The sequence below is a fragment of the Oryx dammah genome, unplaced genomic scaffold (genome assembly GCF_014754425.2).
Source record: "Oryx dammah isolate SB20612 unplaced genomic scaffold, SCBI_Odam_1.1 HiC_scaffold_15, whole genome shotgun sequence".
NCBI lineage: Eukaryota > Metazoa > Chordata > Mammalia > Artiodactyla > Bovidae > Oryx > Oryx dammah.
The window spans coordinates 256,561-282,103 of record NW_024070199.1 but is presented as its reverse complement, the minus strand read 5'-3'; the positions used below and the strand labels follow the sequence as shown (position 1 = coordinate 282,103).

The window sequence follows — 25,543 nt, the reverse complement described above, 5'->3', positions numbered from 1 at the left end:
AATCTGAGTGAACTCCGGGAGTTGGTGATGGACAGGGAGGCCTGGCGTGCTGTGATTCATGGGGTCACAAAGAGTCGAACACGACTGAGTGACTGAACTGAACTGAACTGAACTATGGTATTTGGGCTTCCCAGGTGGCTCTAGTGGTAAAGAACCCACCTGCCAATGCAGGAGACATAAGAGATGTGGGTTTTATCCCTGAGTTCCATCTCTGGGTAAGGAAGATCCCTTGGAGGGGGCATGGCAACCCACTCCAGTATTGTCTGGAGAATCCCATGGAGAGAAGAACCTAGTGGGATACGGTCCATAGGGTGGCAAAGAGTCAGACATGAATGAGGTGACTTAACACACATGCACGCATGTGCTAAGGTATTTATATAAAAGTGATATAATTTGTTTCAAAATAATCTCAAAGAAGGAATTAGGTAGGGATACAAAACAAATAAGATGGGCTATGCACTGAAACATGTATATTACCATATGTAAAATAGATGGCCAGTGTAAGTTTGATACATGAAGCAGGACACTCAAAGCCTGTGCTCTGGGACAACCCAGAGGGATGGGGTGGGGAGGGAGGGGGAGTGGGGTTTAGGATGGGAGAGGGGACACATGTGCACCCATGGATGATTCATGTTGATGTATGGCAAAACCCACCACAATGTTGTGATTAGCCTCCAATTAAATAAATAATTTTAAAAAACTAAATGAAAAATACCTCATCTGATTTGCTGGTTGGAGAAAAGTTTTTGCAATGCAAGGAGAAAGATGCTTTACAAATGTTCAGCCTAGAAATCAAGAGTTGGATAAGTTGAGGTTTGACAGAAAACTACAAAATTCTGTAAAGCATTTATCCTTCAATTAAAAAAAAAATAAATGAAAAAAAAAAGTTGGAGAAGTCCTGAGAGTGGGGATAAGTGACAATTTTTAAAGTATTCTGTACTTTTATTTATCTATTCATTTCCCCCCTGCCCTTTAAGAATGATCTCCAATTTTTCACTCACAAAATATTTTCTTTCCCAGAGTCCTGGCTTATTCTCATAAAATTCCTTCCTAATCCCTCATGCAGCTTGGTGACTTTATCTGGCCTTGGACACAGCATATACCCCACCTGCTTTGCTCTTTAGGGGTTTGGGGTACCCCAGTCACCTCCTTACCTAGAGGAGGAGGATGGTGGAGTAGAAGGTCCAGAGTATGTATAATAAACTCCCCAACCCTACACAGAGCTCTGTCAGTGACAATGACCCATGGAGAACTAAGCAAGGCCAGTCACAGTAAGGATCCTTACAGTAAGAACTAATCACTGTCAGTTTAGTTGTTCTCGTTGCTTTGTGTTTAAATAAGGGCAATGGGCAAAAATTAGGGGGGAACGAAGGTGAATGTCAAAGTTTCAGTGATATAAAAAAGCTTGGAAACCAAAATCAGGCAGGGCCAAGAGCCTAATAAATCCTGGTTCACAGGGATGAGACAGGAAATAAATTGAAATTCTTTCATGAAGATACGACAGCAGTCAGATGGCTCAATTTAACTTCCCAAGTTGGTAACTTTGCTTGGTCATAGGGGTCAAAAATATAATTGAGGCTATAGGCACTAATGTTTCCTAGAAGGTATAAGATTTAGGAGTCATAGTCTATTTAAAAATTTTCCTCCCGATGAATGTATTCCTCCTCTTCCCCACTGAGTGTAATGAGGATGCAAGGCTTGGCCTGGGGATGATGTCAGCATTTGATGCACTCCTGCCTGCTCATAAAATGCTTAATGAAGGTGTGACTGTGCTTCCGTGGTGGAGCCTGGTCTTTAATGGAGCCAGAGAGGATCACCTTACTTAAGGTACAATTCTCACCAAGCTCTCCTTAGGCCACCAACACTCAGGCAGGCTTTTTTTCTTCCCAGTGAAATATAGGGGTTTTTGTGGGTGCTGACTCATAGGCAGAATCATTCTTGGACACAAGTGAACTGATCACTGCTCAAACTCCACTTAGGGTCTGTGAAGGGAGTTTACCCACCTCTATCATCACCGTGGCAGCCTAGCTGATGGCAAAGTGTTTTGAGCAGGCCATATGATGGGAGTGAGGACGTTCTTGTATATTTATCTGAAAGAAGAGCCAATGAAGGGAAGCAGCTGGGGGAAGAGAAAGGCTTTGGTAAATTTTGAAACAAAGAGAAGGATATCACCTAATTAGTACTTCGTTTTAGACAGATGCTCACTTTCAAATTTTCATTTCTATCTTGTCAGCAGAAAAAAATTATGTATTTGGCCTGATGCCTTGTGAATCTCTTGGCGTTGCTGTTATTTTCTATATCAATTAATGGTTGCTTTTGGCTGCCAGTAAAGATAAGACTGCTGCTGCTGCTAAGTCACTTCAGTTGTATCCAACTCTGTGTGACCCCATAGATGGCAGCCCACCAGGCTCCCCCGTCCCTGGGATTCTCCAGGCAAGAACACTGGAGTGGGTTGCCACTTCCTTCTCTAGAGTGGCTTAAATAAATGAAGATTTGATACTCTTATGAAAGAAATTTAACAAGATGCCAGAGTAGCCTGGCCTGCTGGTGAGTGTGGGGCTCTGGCATTAACTGAGAGGCCTAGGATTCCTGCTCTGTTTACTCAATAAGTAATTGAGTCTTTTTGAAAAAAGTTATTTTTGGTCATGTTGGGTCTTCATTGCTGTGCAAGCTTTCTCTACTTTTGTTGAACAGGATCTACTCTTTGTTAAAGTGAGTGTGCATCTCATTGTGGTGACTTCTCTTGTTGTGGCTGGTGGGCCCTAGCCACTCAGGCTTAAGTAGTCGTGACGCACTGGCTTAGCTGCTCCACCGCACATGGAATCTTCCAGAGTCAGGAATCAAACCTGTGTCCCCTGCATTCAAGGCGGACTCTTATTCACTGTACCACCAGGGGAGTCCTAGTTGAGTCTTTTTATTTTTTTCCCTTAATTTTCTCATCAGTGATATGGGGATAATGACAGTACTTGCATGGGGAAGGGATATATTCATTTCCTGTAGCTATTGTGACAAATTTCTACAAACCAAGTGGTTTAAAACAACAGAAGTCTGTTCTCACCCTGTCCTAGAGGCAGAACGTCTGAAGTGATGCTGTTGGCAGGACTTCCTCCGCAATTCCTCTGGAGGCAGTAAGGGAGAATCCACCCATTGCCTCAGTTTCTGGGGGCTGCTAATAATCCTTGGCTTGCAGTTGCATCATTCCAACCTCTGCCTCCATCTTCATATCATCTCCCCTGTGTGTGTCTAATCTCCTTCCTATGAGAATATTTTTGGAGCAACCAAGACGCTTGCTTCTTGGAAATAAAGCTATGACAAACCTAGACAAAACTAAAAAGCAGAGACATCACTTTACCAGCAAAGGTCTACCTAGTCAAAGTTATGGTTTCCAGTAGTAATATAAGGATGTGAGAGTTGGACCATAAAGAAAGCTGAGCACCAAAGAATTGATGCTTTTGGATTGTGGTGCTGGAGAAGACTCTCGAGAGTCCTTTGGACCACAAGGACTGGATTATCTAGGACCATCTTCTTATCTCAAAATCCTTAACTTAATTACACCTTCAAGGACTCTTTCTCCAAAGAAAGGGATTAGGATGTAGACTTATCTTTGAGAGTCATCATCAGCTATCACAGGGGGTATCAGGAAATTTGTCAGTGCTCAGGCATGGTGCCAGCACTGGGTTAGCACTCAGGAAATGTTTGTCATCATATTGCTCACCTGTCTCAAGGGGCTCTCTGGAGAGTAGGATATCTGTGCCAGTGATACCTCAGATGGTCACATTTTCTTCTTTCCTTTTGAAGTGGACCATTTTTAAAGTCTCTATTGAATTTGTTACAGTACTGCATCTGTTTTATGTTTTGGTTTTTTGGCCACGAGGCATGTGGGATCCTAGCTCCCCAACCAGGGATTGAACCCACACCCCCTGCTTTGGAAGGTGAAGTGATGTTGGGTGATGGAGGAACCAGGGTGAGTTCCCCCCTGAATTAATACTTCAAAAATTATTCATCTAATTAGGAAGGGTGTGGCTGCCCCCAAAATGCAACTTGAAACCACCATCTTCACTCTTCCTTTTGCCAAGTAGCACTCATCCCAGACTAGTCCTGGTGATCGCATTTTCTCCTTGGTGAACTGCGTCCTATCTCAAGCTCAGACAACACAACTTGTCCTTATTGTGACTGTATGATCTTACATGTTTGCTCTGACCACACCCTTCACTGATGTTACTTTGCCACTCATCCTCATCCTCAGTTCAGTTCAGTCACTTAGTCGTGTCCGACTCTGCAATCCCATGGACTGCAGCACACCAGGCCTCCCTGTCCATCATCAACTCCCAGAGCTTGCTCAAACTCATGTCCATCCAGTCAGTGATGCCATCCAACCATTTCATCCTCTGTTGTCCCCTTCTCCTCCTGCCTTCAATCTTTCCCAGTATCTTTTCAAATGAGTCAGCTCTTCACATCAAGTTGCCAACAAATGTTCATCTAGTAAAAGTTATGGTTTTTCCAGTAGTCATGTACAGACATGAGAGTTGTACTACAAAGAAAACTGAGCACTGAAGAATTGATGCTTTTGAACTGTAGTGTTGGAGAAGACTCTTGAGAGTCCCTTGGACAGCAAGGAGATCCAACCAGTCTATCCTAAAGGAAATCAGTCCTGAATATCCATTGGAAGGACTGATGCTGAAGCCGAAGCTCCAGTACTTGGCAACTTGACGCGAAGTGTCTGTTTTGTCTTCATAGCCAGGTGGGACATATCTTGAATACAGGGACTGATAATTATACATCTTGGCTCCAGTTTCTAATTTAAAGTCTCATATTCAGTACAGGTTCAACAACTGCTTGATAGTTGAATGGATAAGGAAAAATTTGCACTAAAAGATCCAGGTTATGGGGCAGTAGTGATGCTGGTGAGCTGCACAGCTCCTGTGAGCTACAAAGCCCTCGAAATTTAACCTGGCAGCTCACCTCTGCACTGGCTAGATGTTCCCACAGACAGGTTCATTCTGACAATGGTTGATCTGGCCTGCCTTTGGAAGGTGTCTCCCTTCATGGTATTGCCCTTGGCCTTGGCAATGTGAGCATCTTGTCTTTAAAGCAGTAGAAAGTCTGACACTTCCCACCCCACTGGATTCCTTCACAGCAGGAGATAAGACACCTCCCCAGCTTGAGTCACAATGTTAGAATGTAGACTGGGGATGAATTTCAAGGTTGGTGATTACTCAGTTGCTCACAGTGGGATTATCCTGTGACTGCACTGTAAATATAATATACAACACTTCCACATGGGCATTCTAATGAGTGGACTTGAGCTAAACTGGAGGCTGCTTCCTATGGATGGCTCTTTGAAGTTACCCACTTGCTTTGTTACTTGGGCCAGATTTGCATCTTCTAGAGCTCATGGGAGCTGGAGCTTCTGTCACAAATGCAAGATGTATTGTTAGGAGTGGTTTGCTGCATAGATACTGAAAAGACTTTTCTCTTATTTCCACCCCTCTTTTACTTTTTCCACTTTAGATAGATCCTATGGATTTAAATACCTCCTATGGTTTCAAATAGCTACTGTGGTTTTTATGCTAAGCACTATTGTTGTTGTTGTTCAGTTGCTCAGTAGTGTCAGACTCTTTGTGACGTCATGGACTAGCATACCAGGCTTCCTTGTCCTTCATTGTCTCCTGGAGTTTGCTCAAACTCATGTCCATTGAATTGATGATGCCACCCAGCCATTCCATCCTCTGTCACCCCCTTCTCTTCCTGCCCTCAGTCTTTCCCAGCATCAAGGTCTTTTCCATTGAGTTGGATCTTCGCATCAGGTGGCCAAAATATTGGAGCTTCAGCTTCAGCATCAGTCCTTCCAATGAATATTCAGGGTTGATTTCCTTTAGAATCAACTGGTTCAAACTCTTTGCAGTCCAAGGGACTTTCAAGAGTCTTCTCCAGCACCACAGTTCAAAAGCATCAAATGTTTGACACTCAGCCTTCTTTATGGTCCAGCTCTCATGTCCATACATGACTACTGGAACAGATCATAGCTTTGATTATATGGACCTTGGAGTGACCACTGGTTGTTTAGGTTGTCAACTGAAAAAAACGCAATCTAAAAAAAATGCAGTCTAAAAGTTAAGAGTTATATTTATCCAGTGGGAATTGTTAGGACTTTAAACCCAAGATATAGCATCTCAAGTGACCCTGAGAGAACTGTTTCCAAGGAGGTAGGTGGGTGAGGAGTCAGACTATATAAAAGTTTGCAGCAAGGATCAGGTAATTTGAATATCAAAAGATTATTGTTAATTAAGGAAAACTAGATATCTCAAATTAAGGAATTTAGCACTCTTCTATGTATCAGAAGATGCAAGTGTCTGGGCTCACTGAAATCATTCCTTTCATTTGCGTCTCAGCTGTTTGGGACCAGCGACCTGCTCTGTATCCTTGACTGGCCGCTCACTGCAGGGAGGGGCAGATGGGCCAGGCTACCACTTTCTCACGTGCCCCACCCCGCTCCCCCACCACCAGCTGCTCAGCACTTATGGAGGGGGGCATGGGATGGCTAGTGGCTGCGGACAGATGACACTGTTCTTCCAGGTCTCAGAAATTTACATTTGAAAGGCTGAAATCGCTGATGGCTGTGACATCCTTGTTTAGTGATATGGCAGGAAATACTCCATTTCACAAGGTGATAAGATTGATAACCCATTTAGGAATGTGGAAAACAAGTCAATATATAACTCACTGCTGAAATATGCCGTATATGCACTTCCCATTCCTCTGATATCCTCACCTTCTGTCTGGGTGGCTCTGCAGACAACTCACACTGAGGAACTCTTGCTCAGCAGATATTTGCACATGGGTATATGTACATGTGCATGTATGCACACACTGCGAACCCAGAGCAGAGAAGTGAGGAGGGGCAGAAGTGCATCTCTCCCTGCAGAGCCTGCAAGCTCTTATGAATAACTTCATTATAACTTTTTACCCATCAAGCTGAGCTTAGAGTGGATACCAGAAATTCTGAATCTAACCCTTGCTCAGGTGTTGGCTTACTTGATGACCAGTATAAAGCCAGGCAACTCCGCCTGCTCCAGGACCAGTTAGTGAGGATGACTCAGTTCTCCTCTACCCTTCCTCCTCCTTCTCCTTCTGAGCAGCCTCCCCAATTAGGATTTATACTCAGTTTCTAGTTAATAGAAGCCCCCAAAACAAGAGATCAAGAGGTTGGCAATCTTTAGGGTTCCAGGTTCTTTTGGCTTTCCACTTGACTGTCCCTAGGGTGTGACCTTCTTCTTCAGTCTCTCAGGAAGGCTGCCAAAGATCCAGTGATCATGTCTTCATTTTAGGCATGGATAATGGGAAGTCAAAGGACAGAAATGGTCTCTACCAGCTGAGTTCAGAGATGCACCAAGGAGTGATATATGTTCACATCTTTTTGGCTAGAACTACGTCACATGACCATCCAAGTTGCAAGTGAGGCTGGGAAACACAAGAGCCTCTATAATAGAGCCCCACTGTCAGGCATCCAGACTTTTGATCCCATTCCCTTGCACAGGGAAATGTAGGCTTCGGCCCTATGGACCAGCAGAGGTGAACGCTTGCAGCTGGGCAGACACATGTAGGCTCAGTGGAGGAGGAAGACAAAGTGTGCACAGATCGAAGTGTTTTCAAGACTTCAGTCCTGAGGCTGAGAGAGTGGACTTAGACTTGTCAGTCCAGAGGCTGAGCAGGTGCTGTGCTCCTGGATCAGGATGCCAAGTCTTCCCTGCGGGGAAGGAGAGCTCATCCTCACAGCACACTTCGTGGTGCCAGCTGGGTTTTCAGAGGTAGAAGTCACACAGGAGGAAAGTTTGACCCCTCAGTAGCCAAACAGGCTGCACTCTCTTGTCTAAAGAAAATGTAGGCTTGTTTTTATTATGAAAGTAAGTACAGGGATACAGAGTAAAACATTCCCACAGTAGGGAAGAGGGTGAGTAAAAGTAAACTCTAAAAATTTTTGTTGGAGTATAGTAGCTTTACAATGCTGTGTTACTTTCTGCTGTACAGCAAAGTAAATCAGCTATACGTATACATATATCCCCCCTTTTTAGATTTTCTTCCTTTTAGGTCACCATAGAGGATTGAGTAGAGTTCCCTGTTCTATAGAGTAAGTTCTCATTAGTTACCTATTTTATACATAATAATGTAAATCCCAACTTCCCAATTCATCCCACCATTCCGTCTCTCCTTGATGTGCATATGTTTGCCCTCTACTTCTGCATCTCTATTTCTGTTTTGCAAATAGGTTCATCTGTACAATTTTTTTAGATTCCACGTATGTGTGTTAATATACAATATTTCTGTTTCTCTTTCTGATTTGCTTCACTCTGTATGACAGTCTCTAGGTCCATCCACATCTCTGCAAACGGCTCGATTTCATTCATTTTCATAGTTTAGTAATATTCCATTGTATGTATGAGTTACATCTTAATTTTAAAAAGTAGCATGGAGAAATAAAGAGAAATACATAGAATTAAATTTAAAAAAGTAAACTTCTCTTCCCTTCTTGCTCCGGTCTGTGGCCTCAGTCCCAAGTCCCAGAAGCTATACTTTATGGTTTCGCTGGCCACTTTTCAAATGTTTTCTTTGCATATGTGTGTATATACACACTGTTTTAAATATATGCAAATGGCATACTTTACACACTTTACATGCTGAAATTTGCTTTTACCATTTAGTATTTGATAATCACACCATCCTGCTACCTGTAGAAACATCTAATTCTTTTGTATGGTAAATGGTATGTGGGTGTGTATACTCAGTTGCTAAATCATCCGACTCTTATGACCCCTTGGACTGCAGCCTGCTAGGCTTCTCTGTCCATGGGATTTCCCAGGCAAGAATACTGGAGTGGGTTGCAGTTTCTTCTTCCAGGGAATCTTCCCGGCCCAGGGATTGAACCTGTGTCTCCTGCATTGCAGGCTGATTGTTTACCACTGAGCCACCTGGGAAACCAAGTGGTATGCTGCTGCTGCTGCTAAGTCACTTCAGTCGTGTTTGACTCTGTGTGACCCCATAGACAGCAGTCTACCAGGCTCCACAGTCTCTGGGATTCTCCAGGCAAGAACACTGGAGTGGGTTGTTATTTCCTTCTCCAATGCATGAAAGTGAAAAGTGAAAGTGAAGTTGCTCAGTCATGTTGGACTCAGCGACCCCATGGACTGCAGCCTACAAGGCTCCTCCGTCCATGGGATTTTCCAGGCAAGAGTACTGGAGTGGGTTGCCATTGCCTTCTCCGAAATGGTATGACTGTGCCATAATTTATTTACCCAGTTATCATTATATTTACCCAGTTATTATTATTATTTATTCAGTCAGCAGCTAAAGAAATATCGATATGTCAAGGCTTTTGATATGAAAATCACTGTTATAATTCTCCAGCCCTTTTGTCAGGATTCCTGTCTCATTGGCTCCATTATCTGGATTGGAAGCTGAAGCTGGCATCTGGGTGAGAGAGAGCTTTGCTTCCCTGGGAGGACTGGCCCTGTGATTTCTGGAGTGCTGGCCTTTCTCAGGTCGGGCTCACCTCTGGCTCTTCTTTGGGGGGCCTGAACCCATGGCTTTCTCCTTTGTCGTAGGAACCTCCCCCAATACTGACTCTACAACAAGGGCAGGGCAGGTTGGCACATGTGGGTGCCTGGGCAGGCTGGTAATCTGGTGCTCCAGGCAGATAAACAATATGGGGCTCTTTCAACTGATATTTGCTAAAACATTTGTTCAACTCTTATTTGAATGAAAGGCTGAGTACTGAAGTGTGGAGCACATAGATCTCTGGTTCCATCATCCTAAAAAGTCTGTGGGGTGGGCAAAACTACTATTCACACTAGAGATTGCTGGGGTCTTTGTCAAGGGGACTGCTTGGGAGCTTGTATTTGAGTCACTTGTATCTGATCATTTGTTGATCTCTTCAAGGAAATGAATATGAAGCCTTGAAAATACCTGTTATTTGGACTATAGTTTTTCAGTTCAGTTCAGTGCAATTGCTCAGTCGTGTCTGACTCGTTGTGACCCCATGGACTGCAGCACGCCAAAGCCTCAGGCCTCCCTGTCCATCATCAACTCCTGGGGTTTACTCAAACTCATGTCCATTGAGTCAGTGATGCCATCCAACCATCTCATCCTCTGTCATCCCCTTCTCCTCCTGCCTTCAATCTTTCCCGGTATTAGGGTCTTTCAAATGAGTCAGCTCTTTGCATCAGGTGGCCAAAGTATTGGAGTTTCAGCTTCAGCATCAGTTCTTCCAATGAATATTCAGGACTGATTTCCTTTAGGGCTGACTGGTTGGGTCTCCTTGCAGTCCAAGGGACTCTCAAGAGTCTTCTCCAACACTACAGTTCCAAAACATCAATTCTTCAGCTCTCAGCTTTCTTTATCATCCAGCTCTCACATCCATACATGACTACTGGAAAAGTAGTGTTTAATGAAGTGCTAATCTTAATAAGGTTAACAGAAATCCATTAGCTAATACAGAGACTATCAGACCTGCTATGGATCCATCTACCAAGAAATTCTAGGGAGATTTCTGATAGTCCAGTATTTAGGATTTGGCCCTTTTACTGTTTTGGCCTGGGCTCAATCCCTGTTTGGAGAACTAAAATCCTGAAAGTCTCACCGTGTGCAGCAAAAAAAAAAAAAAAAAAAAAAAAAGAGTTATCCACTTGAATAGGACCCAGAAAGAGGGAAGAAGAGAGGAGGAGAATTGGGGAAAGATAATGTAGAAGTAAAGAGAGATAGTGAATCTTCTCCAGTTTTCTAAAGAAAGAACCAGATCCGACAAGGCAAGCAGATGCCGCATTCAGGCCACTGGGAGAGGGGGTTTCAGCCAAGCTGTGGTCAGATACCAAGGAATAAAATCCTGCAAATCAAGCATGAAGGTAAATAGTCTCTGTCAGCCAGGCAGGCATGGTATTCAGAGGTGCAAGCTCAGGAAGTTTGCTCAAGTGAGCAGAAGCAGGTGGGTGAAATCAGATGAAGAGAAGTTAGATATGGGAAAATTGTCTTCCTGAAACAAACATATATGGTCAGATTTCTCTGCTCAAGAATCTTCAGTAACTGTTAATTATAGATATAATTATATCCTGGGCTTCCCAGGTGGTGCTAGTGGTAAAGAACCCACCTTCCGATGTAGGAGACTCAGGTTCGATCCCTGGATTGGGAAGATCCCCTGGAGGAGGAAATGGCTACCCACTCCAGTGTTCTAGCCTGGAAAATCCCATGGACAAAGGAGCAGTGTGGGCTACAGTCCATGGGGCCATGATGAGTCGGACATGAATAAAAGAAAATAGAAGATACAGTAAATGAGAAAGAGAAAAGTGAAGAGTTATATCATGATGAAACGAAGTAGGAGTTGAATAGAGAGAAGAAGCAAACAGCAAAATTTAAGAGACGAGAGGAACGTACAAGTCCCCAGCAGATTCTCTCCTTGGGCTGGCCATATGGTTGCCAGAAGCTCTAGACTCACATTCCCAGTTCTGAGTACACAGAATGCTACCCTTCACAAGTTCCTAGATTTCCTTGGATTTAACCAACCAGCCATGCTATGGCTGTCCCTGAACTAACCACTGTGGTCCAGGGTGGCTTGGTTGGTTGGAATTGTCCAGGCCTGGACCATGAGCCATCCCTCCACCAGTGACAGAGTGCTCCACCAATGGTGTGGGGGCTTGGTGTGCTGATCAGTTAGGTTGAGTCACTTTCTCCATTGCAGGAGGTGGATGCAGAGCCCCACCCATGTGTATAGAATGAGAATGGGGAAGGCTTGCTCTTAGACCAAAGAATGTGTTGTGGGTGCTAAGTTGGCAAAATGTCTGCCATATCAGCTCTTTCCATCTTCTTTGCTTGGGTAACTTGTCTCTGCTCTTTGAGACCATATTTAGGCACAACTTCATCGAGGAAAGCTCACCTGATACATTTTATGCCCCAGATTAGATGCCTGTGTTCTCATAATGTTACTGAAGCAAACATGGATCCACTTACCCAATGCGTAGCAAAGCGTATCTACCAATACCAGGCTGTGGTGAAGGAGAGTACAGCATTTGTTGCAAGGCACTCAACGTGGGGCCAAGCAAAGATAACAGGCAGCTCATGCTCAAAAGACCCAAATGCCCCAGTGGTTTTCAGGGAGGGTTTTTTAAAGTGAGATCAAGGGGTATGTGATCAGTTCATGTACATCCTTCTGACTGATTGGTGGTGAGGTAAAGGTGGTGTTTGGGAGTCAACACCATCAATCTTCTGTTTCCTACTTGTCTGGGGTTGACATGCTGGTGGTCAGCATGTAGTTAACTTTTTCCTCTTGGTGCAGGTTTTAGTATCTGCAAAACAACTGAAGGATATGATGCAGAATATTGTCTGTAGCTCTTGAGAAGGAACTAAAGGTCCTTGACTTTGTTTTACAGCTAAACTATTATTTTGTCTTGTTTTTGTTTCTGCACTTTCTCATTTCTCTGGTTAAACTTTCTCTTTGGATCTTGGGGAATACTTTCTCTTTGGATCTTGGGGAGACTAATACTTTTCTACAAACAAGAGGTAGGGGACACCAGGGATCTGTCACAGGACCCCACAGGGTCCTGCTTGGTTTCAATAACTCTTCCTTCTAGAATGAGAGCTCCTTCAAGTCTTTGCCCTTTTTCTCTGTATCCCCAGGGCTTAAGATACAGTTTGTTGAGTGACTGAGAGGGAATGCATGCACACAGGCAGGAGTGTGTGCAACAGTGGGACTTGCCTCTCATCACCTGATTAGACACTGGGATGGCTGTACCCAGGAGTTTTGTTCAAGCAGAAGCTAGTACTTCTGGGATTGGAGTCCCACACTAAGCACATAGATTGAGAGTGAGGAAGGGGGTTCCACCCCCCAGGAGAAGATGGTATGGCCACCTCCAAAGCAGTGTCACTAGCACTGCTATTGTCTCAGGCTCCCAGACTCTGGGACTGAGTCTCCCTTTTACCCTGGGTTTTCAGCAGGGCATCTGGTCACTTCATGTCCTAGAATCTTATTTTTTTCACATCCATCTCTTTTCTATTGCACCATACCCTCCTGGTCTCCAAACAGCCTCCCTGCCCCCCATCTTTGTTATTCTGTTTGCCTGACTCCTTTAAAACTTGCACACCACTGCAATAATACTTATTGCACCATCCTTAAATACTGATTATCATGTCATCCATTTTATGAAAAACCTCAGTGAGTTTTCAGAGCTTCCAGGATAAATTCTAAATTCTTCAACCTATGATAACCATATGATAAAGTTCACTACCAGTCTTTCCCCAGATTTTTCATGAAGCCATACTTCTCACTCCTTACCATCCACCCCTGCTGCTGCTGTTGCTAAGTTACTTCAGTCGTGTCCAACTCTATGCGACCCCATAGACAGCAGCCCACCAGGCTCCCCCATCTCCGTGATTCTCCAGGCGAGAAGACTGGAGTGGGTTGCCATTTCCTCCTCCAATGGATGAAAGTGAAAAGTGAAAGTGAAGTTGCTCAGTCATGTCTGACTCTTCCCGACCCCATGGACTGCAGCCTACCAGGCTTCTCTGTCCATGGGATTTTCCAAGCAAGAGTACTGGAGTGGGTTGCCATTGCCTTCTCCGATTCACCCCTGAGCCCCAGCTTATAAACCACTCTCCCCCATATCACCCATACTTCTTCCTTCTTGTTGCTCAAGCTCCACCCCTGCTTAGTATCCTCAACTTGTCCATTTTGTTACCCAATCTTACTTCTCCTTAATCTCTGCATTTTTCATGAGGTGTTCCTGACCTCTTTGATCCACAGCAATCTTTTCCTTCTGTGAATAAATATATCCCTAGAAAAAATGGAGCCTATATCCACTGCATCAACCAGTCAGTTGGCACTTAATCATAAATTGCTCTGTGCAGTTACTTAATTTTTTCAATATTGAATCGTAAACTTTTACTTAGAATGCAGTAAGTGCATAGGAAGTGTTAAATGAAAAAGTGAATGGGATTGTATTGAATGAAAAGGGGCAAATGGACAGCAAATATCGGTTCTGTTTTAGTTTTGTTGTGAATACTATTTGTGCCTTTCAGCTTGTCACTTAAACTCTTGGCCTCCATTTCCTTTCTAATAAATTGAGAATAATCTTACCAACTCCACAGAGGTTGAAGTGTTATGGTGAACACCAAATGGGAAATCATACTTGTAAACACCTGATGGACTATTAAGGTAAGCTATTAGGATTTCTCTTTTAGCTTTAATTATAAAATATTTTCCTTCTTACTTTCAGGCTTGCAACCTTATATCTGGAAAGAGGGCCCAACAGGATAGGAAGTCTTTACAAAAAGGCTGTTTACAGACACTACACAGATGAGACCTATTCCAAAGAGATCCCTAAGCCTCCCTGGCTTGGATTCTTGGGTCCCATCTTGAAGGCCGAAGTGGGTGATGTGATTGTCATCCATTTAAAGAACTTCGCGTCCCGCCCTTACTCCTTGCATCCACATGGCGTTTTCTACAACAAAGACTCAGAAGGTAAATATCAATCTTATAGGTGTCTTGTCTCTCCTTCCTAAGTAAGGCAATTGTCAGCTATGGTGAGCAGGAATCTAAAAGTACGGTGGTAACACCTGTTCTTTTAACTTCTCCCTGCCTCCTCCTCACCCCACCTGCCTCTGTCCCTACCTTCTCTTCCTCTTCCTTTTCTTTCCCTTATTTCCTCCCTTCCTCCTTTCTTCCTCTATGTTGCTACAGAGGTAGGTGCTGAGGTCCCTTGGCACATGCTCTGGCACAGCCCCAAGGCACACTAACCTTCCCTGTCAATCAGTCATGACCAGGTCTCACATTGGATAAAAACCAGCATGCATGATGGATTCCCATGTCCTGTCACCAGTAACAGCCTCGGCTGTGGAGAGAGTGTCACAGTGCTCGTGGGCCTCAACTTCCCTGCTTAAAGCTACTGTCTGTGGTGCTTCCTTTCTGAAGCTGCCCTGTGTTCTTGTTTGCACTTCAAGAGTTTCAATAGTGCAGTTCCCTGAGTTCTCCCTAAGGTTAAAAAAAATTTATAAGCAGCACGCTTGGACTTTTGAAATGGGAAACATTTCTCAATCTTCAGAAGTATTGTTTTCATCCCTCATTGCATTCTTGCTTGTGATCAGATGGAACGGGTTAAATGGTACTAAATCTGCTACACCCTGACTCTGAGGAATATGCCAGGAACAGTTACATTACCTCGGATGCAGTTCACTTTATCATAAAGGGAAGCTTCTGGATTGTGGTGAATGTCCTAAGGCAGCCAGACTAGCTTGGCAGTTGCCACGACCAGGTCTGTCTAAGTAGCCAGAGGAGGCACCATGGATGATGGACACGAGATGCAGAGTGCCCTTTGTTCTTGGCCATTTTCCTCCACCTGAAATGCAGCAAAGCTCTTGGTCACAGATTTGGTTAGTTCTGAATAGTTGAAAGTGAGCACAAAAATTTCTTTACCTTCAAGAACCTTCCACTGGGTGACCGCCAGATATCAGAGACTGACTCTAGGTATTGGGAAAAAGATGAATCATAGGCTATAGTAGAAAATCAATGACTATAACTATAAAGGTTTATTTCAGGGTTCTCAATACCATTCTACTGATTCTATTTGCTTATCCTTTCACCAACGCTGTGTTATCTTGATTACTATAAATTTAAGTAAGTTTTGAAATTGGTAACTATAAGATCTCCAACTTTGCTTTTTTTAAAAAGACTTTTAAGCTTTTCTAGGTTCTTTGCATTTTCATATCAATAAATATCAGATCAGCTTGTTAATTTTTACCAAAAAAGTTAATTGATTTTGATGAGGATTGCATTGAGTTTATTGATCAATTGGGGAAAAACTGTTGTCTGCATTGAAAGATGAATTACCATCTTGAAAATATTGACTCTTCCAATCTGAGCATAAAATGTAGATCATAATTGTCTCTAAACAATGTCTTAGGTTTTAGTGCACACGATTTGCATTCTTTTGTTCAATTTATTCAGAAGTATTTTATTCTTCATGATACTATTATATATAGAATAGTTTTCTTAATTTCATTTTTGTTTGTTGCTAGTGTGAATAAATACAATTGGTTTTTATATGTTTATCTTGAATCCTATTATCTTGTTAAACTTGTTTTTTAATAGATACTTAAAGGGTTCCTTGGAATTTTCTAAATACTGAATCATGCCACTATGAATAAACAGAGTTTTATTTCTTCCTGACCAATTGGTAAACCTTTAATTTTTTCTTTTGCCTTATTGCACTGGCTAGAACCTTCAGGACAATATTTAATAATAGTGGTGAGAGCAGACATTCTTGCCTTGTTCCCATGAAGAAGAAAGCATGTTGTCTCCCTCCCATTAAGCAAGAGGCTAGCCATGGGTTTTTCTTAGATATGCTTTATCAGGTTAAGGAAATTCCAATCTACTCCTAGACTGTTAAAAGTTTTTAACTTGATAAGTACTAGATTTTGTTTGTTTTCTGCCTCCATTGAGACGAAGGTGTGGTTTTTGTCCTTTATTTTATTAATATGTTGTATTACCTTAGTTTATTTTTGAATGTTAAACCAACTTTGCAGTCATAGGATAAATTCCATTTGGACATGGTGTGTAATTCTCTTTATATGTTGCTGGGGTCTGTTTGCTAGTATTTTGTTAGAATTTTTTGGTGTACACTTATGAGGAGTACTGGTCTATAGTTTTCCTTTCTTATGATATTTTTAATCTGGCTTTGGTATCAAGGTACTGTTTACTTCACAGGGTGAATTTGGGACTATTCCTTTCTCTATTCCCTGAAAGATTCTGTAATGGACTGGCATCATTTCTTCTCAGTATTTCATAGAATTTATAAGTGAAACCATCTGAACCTGGGTTTTCTTTGAGGGGAGAGTCTTAATTGTGAAACAGTTTCTTTGTGTATTAGGTCTATTTCAATTTTATTTATTCTTAAGTCAGTTTTAGTAATTTGTTTCTCTCCAGAAATTTGTCAATTTTATCTAAGTTGTCTAATACTTTGGCATAAAATTATTTGTAACAGTCCCTTTATAGTCTTTTTAATTTCTGTAAGTAAGAGTGACACCCTATTTCTCATTCCTGGTTTTGGTAACTGGGGCCCTCTCTCTTTCTTGGCAGTCTATATAAAGTTTTCTCAATTTTGTTGATCTTTTTCAAGGAACTAACTAACTTCTGAATTCATCTATTTTACAGTTTTCTGTTTCCTCCTTCACTGATTTCTGCTCCAAAATTTATGTGTGTGTGTTAGTTGCTCAGACATGTCCGACTTTTTGGCTGCAGCCTACCAAGCTCCTCTGTCCAAGGAATTCTCCAGGGAAGAACTGGAGTGGATAGCCATTCCCATCTGTAGACCATTTTCGATGCTGTGTGGTTTTCATCTTGTGCTTCCCACGTGGTGCTACTGGTAAAGAACTTGCCTGCCCGTGCAAGAGACATTAGAGACTCGGGTTCAATCCCTTGCTTGGGAAGATCCAGGGAGGAGGGCATAGCAACGCACTCCAGTATTCTTGCCTGGAGAATCCCATGGGCAGGAGAGCCTGGCGGGCTACAGGCCATAGGGTCTCAAAGAGTCGAACTGAAGCAATTTGGAATGCATGCACAGTTTTCCTCTACATCAGGGGTTGGCAATCTATGGTCCACTGGACATGTTTTTATATAGCCCATGAGTTAAGAATGCTTTATATATATATGAAGTTGGACGAAAAACTAAGATTTTGAGACAGAAACCTGGCAAAGCCTAAAATACTTATACTTACACTCTTCACAGGAAACATTTTCTGAACCTAGCTGTATATGAATATACTATCATTTACTTTTCTGTTACATTCTTGATAGGTATTTGAGTGGTCTGCTGTGTTTTGATTCCTGAGAAATACTGCTGTGAACATTCTTGTACATGTTTTCTGCTCCAGTTGCATATGTTTCTCTAAGAAACATATCTAAGAGTGAAAATATACATACCTACATTCAAATTTAGTAGGTAACTCTGGTTTTCCAAAGTGGTTGTACCAATTATATTCCTAACAGCAGTGTATGAAAATTCCAGTTGCTGTATATTCCCAACAACACTGAATACTACCAACTTTAGAAAATTTTGCCTATTTGTTAGGTCCATAGTGCTATATCATTGTCATTGTAATTTAGGGTTTCCCTGTAATGAAATTTATTAAATTTATTAAATTAAGTATTTTTTTTCCAAATACTGATCCCATACCAATACCTTTAATATTTTCCTATGGGATTTTCTGGGTTTTTTTTGGTCACTTAGTTGAAGGAGTACTTTATTTTGAATATGAATGCTTTCATCAGTTATGTATGTCGTCAATATGTGACTTGCTTTTTCAGTCTTTTAAGGTATATTTTAATGAACAGAACTTCTTAACTTTTTTTTTCTTTTTAAAATTAATTTATTTGTTATAATTGGAGGCTAATTACTTTACAATATTGTAGTGGTTTTTGCCATGGCTGATACATGAATCAGCCATGGGTGTACATGTGTCTCCTATCCTGAACCCCCCTCCCACCTCTCTCCCTATCCCATCCCTCAGAAGTTGTCCTAGTGCACCGGCTTTGAATGCCCTGCTTTCATGCATCAAACTTGGACTGGTGATGTGTTTCACATATGATAATATACATGTTTCAACACTATTCTCTCAAATCATCCCACCCTCATCTTCTCCCACAGAGTCCAAAAGTCTGTTCTTTATATCTATGTCTCTTTTGCTGTCTCAAATATAGGGTCATCATTACCATGTTTCTAAATTCCATATATATGCATTAATATACTCTATTGGTGTTTTTCTTTCTGACTTACTTCACTTTGTATAATAAGCTTCAGTTTCATCCACCTCATTAGAACTGACTCAAATGCATTCTTTTTAATAGCTGAGTAATATTCCACTGTGTATATGTACCACAGCTTTCTTATCCATTCATCTGCTGATGGACATTTAGGTTGTGTCCATGTCCTGGCTATTGTAAACAGTGCTGTGATGAATATTGGGGTACAATTGTTTCTTTCAATTCTGGTTTCCTCAGTGTGTATGCCCCGCAGGGATTGCTAGGTCATATGGCAGTTCTATTTCCAGGTTCTTTTTTTAAAATTTAAATTTATTTATTTTAATTGGAGGCTAATTACTTTACAATATTGTATTGGTTCTGCCACACATCAACATGAATCCACCACAGGCGTACAACTGTTCCCCATCCTGAACCCTCTTCCCACCTCCCTTCCCGTACCATCCCTCCAGGTCATCCCAGTGTACCAGCCCCAAGCAATTTCCAGTTTTTAAAGGAATCTCCACACTGTTCTGTATAGTGGCTGTACTAGTTTGCATTCCCACCAACAGTGTAAGAGGATTCCCTTTTCTTCACCCCCTTTCCAGCATTTATTGCTTGTAGACTTTTGGATAGCAGCCATTCTGACCGGTATGAGATGGTACCTCATTGTGGTTTTGATTTGCATTTCTCTGATAATGAGTGATGTTGAGCATCTTTTCATGTGTTTGGTAGCCATCTGTATGTCTTCTTTGGAGAAACGTCTGTTTAGTTCTTTGGTACATTTTTTGATTGGGTCATTTATTTTTCTGGAATTGAGCTGCAGGACTTGCTTGTATATTTTTGAGATTAATTCTTTGTCCGTTGCTTCATTTGTTATTATTTCCTCCTATTCTGAAGGCGGTCTTTTCACTTTGCTTAAGTTTCCTTCATTGTGCAATAGCTCATAAGTGTAATTGTGGTAAAAATTTGTCAGTGCTTTCTTTAACAATCAGTACATTTTATAATTATTTTAAAAAGCTTCCTACTCTAAAATCATGAAGATATTCCCCCATTTTACCTTCTTAAAGCTTTACAGTTTTACCTTTTACCTTAAGGACTTGAATACACCTGGAATCGGCTTCTATTTAACCTGTTGTTGTTGCTGTTGTTCAGTCACTAAGTAGTGTCTGACTCTCGTGACCCCATGAACTGCAGCATGCCAGTATTCCCTGTCCTTCACCATCTCCTGGAGCTTGCTCAAACTCATGTCCATTGAGTTGGTGATGCCATCCACCATCTTGTCTTTCATCTTCAGTCTTTCCCAGCATCAGGATCTTTTCCAATGAGTCAGCTCTTCACATCAGGTGGACAAAGTATTAGAGCTTCATCTTTAGCATCAGTCTTTCCAGTGAATATTCAGGGTTGGTTTCCATTAGAATGGACTGGTTTGATCTCCTTGCAGTCCAAGGAACTCTCAAGAATCTTCTCCAGCACCACAGTTTGAAAGCATCAATTCCTCAATGCTCAGCCTTCTTTATGGTCCAAATCTCACTTCTGTACATAATGAAAACAAAACAAAACAAAACAAAACATTGCTTTGACTAGATGGACCTTTGTAGGAAAAATGATGAGTCTGTTTTTTAATACGCTGTCCAGGTTTGTCATAGCTTTCCTTCAAAGGAACTGGTGTCTTTTAATTTCATGGCGCAGTCACTGTCTGCAGTGATTTTGGAGCCCAAGAAAAGAAAATCTGCCACTATTTCCATCTTTTCTCTATCTGTTTGCCATAAAGTGATGAGCACAAATGCCATATTAGTTTTTTGAATATTGAGTTTTAAGCCAAGTTTTTCACTTTTGTCTTTCACTTTCATTAGAGGTTCTTTAGTTCCTCTTCACTTTCTGCCATTAGGGTGGTGTCATCTGCATATCTGAGGTTGCTGATATTTCTCCTGGCAATCTTGATTCCAGCTTGTGCTTCATCCAGCCCAGCCTTTCACATGATATTCTCTGCATAAATACACAACGTGACAATATACAGCCTTGATATACTCCTTTCCCCATTTTGAATCAGTCCATTGTTCTGTGTAATGTTCTAACTGTTCTTCTTGGCCCGCACACAGGTTTCTCAGGAGACAGGCAAAATGGTTTGATATTCGCATCTATTTAAGAATTTTCTGCAGTTTGTTGTGATCCCCACAGTCAAGTCAATGAAGCATAAATTTAATCATAGAGAAAGCAAGGGAATTCCAGAAAAACATCTACTTCTGCTTCATTGACTACATGAAAGCCTTTGCCTTTTCTAAGCCCAGCTTGTACATCTAGAAGCTCTCAGTTCACATACTGCTGACGCCTAGCTTGAAGGATTTTGAGCATAATCTTATTAATATGTGAAATGAGCACAACTGTCTGTTACTGTGAATATTCTTTGGTATTGCTCTTCTTTGGGATTAGAATGAAAACCAGTCTTTTCCAGTCTTGTAGCCATTGCTGAGTTTTCAAATTTGCTGGCGTATTGAGCCCAGCACTTTAATTAACAGCATCATCTTTTAGGATTTTAAATAGCTCAGTTACAATTCCATAACCTCCACTAGCTTCGTTTGCAGTAATGTTTCCTGAGGCCCACTTGACTTCATAGACCAAGATGTCTGGCTTTAGGTGACTACACCATTGTGGTTATCTAAGTCATTAAGATCTTTTTCGTATAATTCTTCTGTGTATTCTTGTATACCTTTTCTTAATCTTTTCTTAAAAGTTTACTAAGTATCTGACTCTGTGCAGGACACAATATACAGTGCCTCACATAATTCTTACATCTCTGTGGGGTAGATTCCAGCTTTATTGGTAGAAAACCAAGGCAGTGAGAATTTAAGTAACAAGTCTCAAGTCCCGTAGCAAATAAATTTTAGCTGACATATGTTTGATTTCAAAGCTCTGGCCCTTTCCACTATAATGTGTGATCTCTGTGTTTTAACTGTTTCATTTTTCTTGAAAGGAGCCCTGTATCCAGATGGAACATCTGGAAGGAACAAGGATGATGACATGGTTCCCCCTGGCAAAAACTATACCTACGTCTGGCCAGTGAGAGAAGAATATGCTCCTGCCCCAGCAGATGCAAACTGCCTGACTTGGGTGTACCATTCACATATTGATGCCCCTAAGGACATCTGTTCTGGGCTAATTGGCCCACTGCTGGTGTGCAAAGAAGGTAAGATGTCTTCTCCCTCTCTGTGTCTAGAAACCTCTTCCCAAGTGTGCTGAAAAGTGTATATAGTCTTCAGGTCTTGTCTTGCCCACCCCCCTTGTATCACGCAGAGTGTGTCTCTTCTTCCAAACTTTCTGTAAGATTAAAGAAATTCTCCTAACATAGAAGATCCATAGCAGGGAGAATAACTCAGACTTCTGCCTAAAACCATCATAGCATTCTGAAACTTATATGCAAAAACTACACACTGACACCACACATAGGAAACTGTAAAATGTACTCAAATAACCAGGGATACTTTTCTTTATTATTTGACCCACATAATCACCTTGCTGCTTTGTACCCTATTAATTGATTTAATGTATCTATGTTTTATCAATAAAGTATATTTCTTTTAAGGATAGCCAGGTTTCCAAGTCTGTGGTTGTGAGAATTTCTGTTTCATGACTTTTCTATGGTTCTGTCATTTCCATCAAAGCCCTTCACTGCTTTTATGTTGTGGGTTACTCTTGTAGATATAGGCCTTTGAAAGTCTTCATTTATCTGATACTATTGACAGGAAGAAAAGCTCATCTTGGTTTAGTCCACTTTGAACTTTTCCTACCCCTTTAATGTTCCTGATAGGTATCCTGCACAGCTTTTCAGGAAAAAGGACTGATGTAGACCGGGAGTTTGTTATAATGTTCACTCTTGTGGATGAGAATCAAAGCTGGTACCTCGATGAAAATATCAGACAGTTCTGCACTGATCCTGATTCAGTTGACAAAGAAGATGCTGTTTTCCAGAGAAGTAACAAAATGCATGGTGAGTGTCTCCCATGTTATCAAGTACATACCAACTGTCTTTTGTGTATCTGGCACTACAAGGGATACAAAACACACAGAAATAGCAAACCGAGCTTTCCAAGATTTATAACTTAGTGATGAGAATAATAAGAAAATGATGCAAAATAAAACCAGTCAGAACCTAAAGCAAAGAAGAAGAAAGTAACAGAGAGGAGTCACAAGAACAGAGAGCAATGAACAAAATGGTAATAAGCACATACTTATCAACAATTAAAAGTAAATAGACTACATTCTCAAATCAAAAGATACAGAGGGACTAAACAGATTAAACAGCAACAACAACCAAACCAAGACCTATCTATTACATTACCTACAAGAGACACACTTTAATTGTAATGATACATATAGACAAACACTGAATGGATGGAAAAAATTATTCCATGCAAATAGAAACCAAAAGAAAGGTGGAGTAGCTACACTTACATCAGACTTTAAATTGACTTTAAAACAAGGGCTATAGTAAGATACCAAAAATGGTGTACATTATTATAAAGGGGCAAATTCAACAAGAATAGATAACGTTTAAAATATTTGTGCACCCAACATAGGAGAACTTATATATATATATATAAAGCAAGTATTAACAGACATAAAGGGCAAAACAGACAGCAATACATATAATAAAGTACTTTAATACCCTACTTATATCAATGTAGGTGTCCAGGAAGAAAATCAATTACAAAATACTGGTGTTAAACAACATGTTAGATCAGATGGACTTAACAGATATTTATAGAACATTTCATCCAAAAACAATAGGATACTCATCCTTCTCAAGAGCACATGGAACATTTTTCAAGACAGAGCATATGTTAGGCCCCAAATAAGTCTTAATACACTTAAGAGGACTGAAATTATATAAAGCATCTCTTCTGATCACAATGATATGAAATTAATTATATGAATAAAACTGGAAAATTTACAAACATGTGGAATTGAACAGCATGTTACTGAACAGTCAACAGGTTGAATAAGAACTCTAAAAAGAAATTTTTAAAAAGCTTTAAACAAATGTAAATGGAACTGTAATATATAAAATTTTATGGAATACAGCAAAAAGAATTCTAAGGGGAAAGTTCATATTGATAAATGCCTACCTCAGAAAACAAGAAAAGTTTCAAGTAAGCTAACTATACACCTCAAGAACTAGATAAAGAACAAATTGAGCCCAAAATTACTAGAAGAAAGAAAATAAAGAATATTAGAGCAGAAAGGGCAAAACAAAAATGAAATAGACACTAAAATACTTAATTAGACTGACTAAGAAAAAAGAAAAAGAACTCAAATAAGCAAAATCAGAAATGAAAGATGAGAAACACAAAGGATCATAAGAGATTACCATGAACAAATATATGCCAACATGTTAGATAACCTATAAGAAATGCATGCTGCTGCTAAGTTACTTCAGTCATGTCTGACTCTGTGTGACCCCAGAGACAGCAGCCCACCAGGCTCCCCGTCCCTGGGATTCTCCAGGCAACAACACTGGAGTGGGTTGCCATTTCCTTCTCCAATGCATGAAACTGAAAAGTGAAAGTGAAGTCACTCAGTCATGTCAGACTCTTCATGACCCCCTGGACTGCAGCCTACCAGGCTCCTCCTTCCATGGGATTTTCAAGGCAAGAGTACTGGAGTGGGGTGCCATTGCCTTCTCCAATAAGAAATGCACAAGTTCCTAGAAACATACAGCCCGCCAAGACTGAATCATGATGGAATAGACTGAACAGACTGATTAATAGCAAGTAGTAATCAGTAATCAAAAACCTTTCAACTAACAAAAGTCCAGGAACAGATGGCTTCTTTGGTTAATTCCATCAAACATCCAAAGAAGAATTAATACCAATTCTTCTCGGAATCGTCCAAAAAACAGAAGAGGGAGAAACTCTTCCAAACATGTTTTATGAAGCCAGCATTGTGTTGATACCAAAACCAGACAAGGATGCCACACAAAAATAGAAAAAATGCAGGCTAATATTCCTGATGAAAATAGATGTAAAAATACTCGACAAAATATCAGCAAGCCAGATTCAGCAATACATTAAAAGTTTCATAACCATGATTAAGTGAGATTTATTCCAAGAATAAAAGGATGGTTCAGCTTCCACAAATCCATTAAAGTTGTATGCCACAATAATAAAATTTAGCATAAAAATATACAATTATCACAATAGACATAGAAAAAGCATCTGACAAAATTCAGCATCCATTTAGGATAAAAACCCTTAACAGAGTATAAATGGAACACACCTTAACATAATAAAGACTATATATGACAAGCCCACAGCTAAGGTTATAAATGGCAAAAGCTGAAAGCTAGTCCTCTAAGGTCAGGAACAAGAGAAGGATGCACACTGTTGCTACTGTTATTCAACATGGTGTTGGAAGTCCTAGCCAGAGCAGTTAGGCAAGGAAAAGAAATAAAAATCATCCAAATCTGAAACAAAGAAGTGACTGTTTCTATTTGCAGATGACATGATATTACATATAGAAAAGCTAACGACTCCAGTAAATTAGAGAGATATAAAATCAATACACAAAAATCTGTTGCATTTCTTTACATTAATAATGAATTATCTGAAAGAGAAGTTAAGAAAGCAACCTCATTTATAATTTCATCAAAAGGAATAAAATATCTAGGAATAAATTTAACCAAAGAGGTGAAAACCCCATATATTGAAAACTATGATATTAATAAAAAAATTTAAGAAGACACAAATAAGTGGAAAGATATTTTGCATCCAT

At 40.8% G+C, this 25,543-nt stretch overlaps 1 protein-coding gene across 1 annotated transcript in view; it reads left to right on the top strand.

Moving 5' to 3' along the window:
• Positions 1 to 25,543, top strand: part of HEPHL1 (hephaestin like 1) — a 90,375-nt gene that overhangs the window by 8,120 nt on the left and 56,712 nt on the right. The window contains exons 2-4 of the mRNA XM_040256483.1: positions 14,256 to 14,500; positions 21,747 to 21,959; positions 22,581 to 22,760. Coding sequence (XP_040112417.1) covers positions 14,256 to 14,500; positions 21,747 to 21,959; positions 22,581 to 22,760 — 638 coding nt within the window. The remainder of the gene's footprint in view (positions 1 to 14,255; positions 14,501 to 21,746; positions 21,960 to 22,580; positions 22,761 to 25,543) is intronic.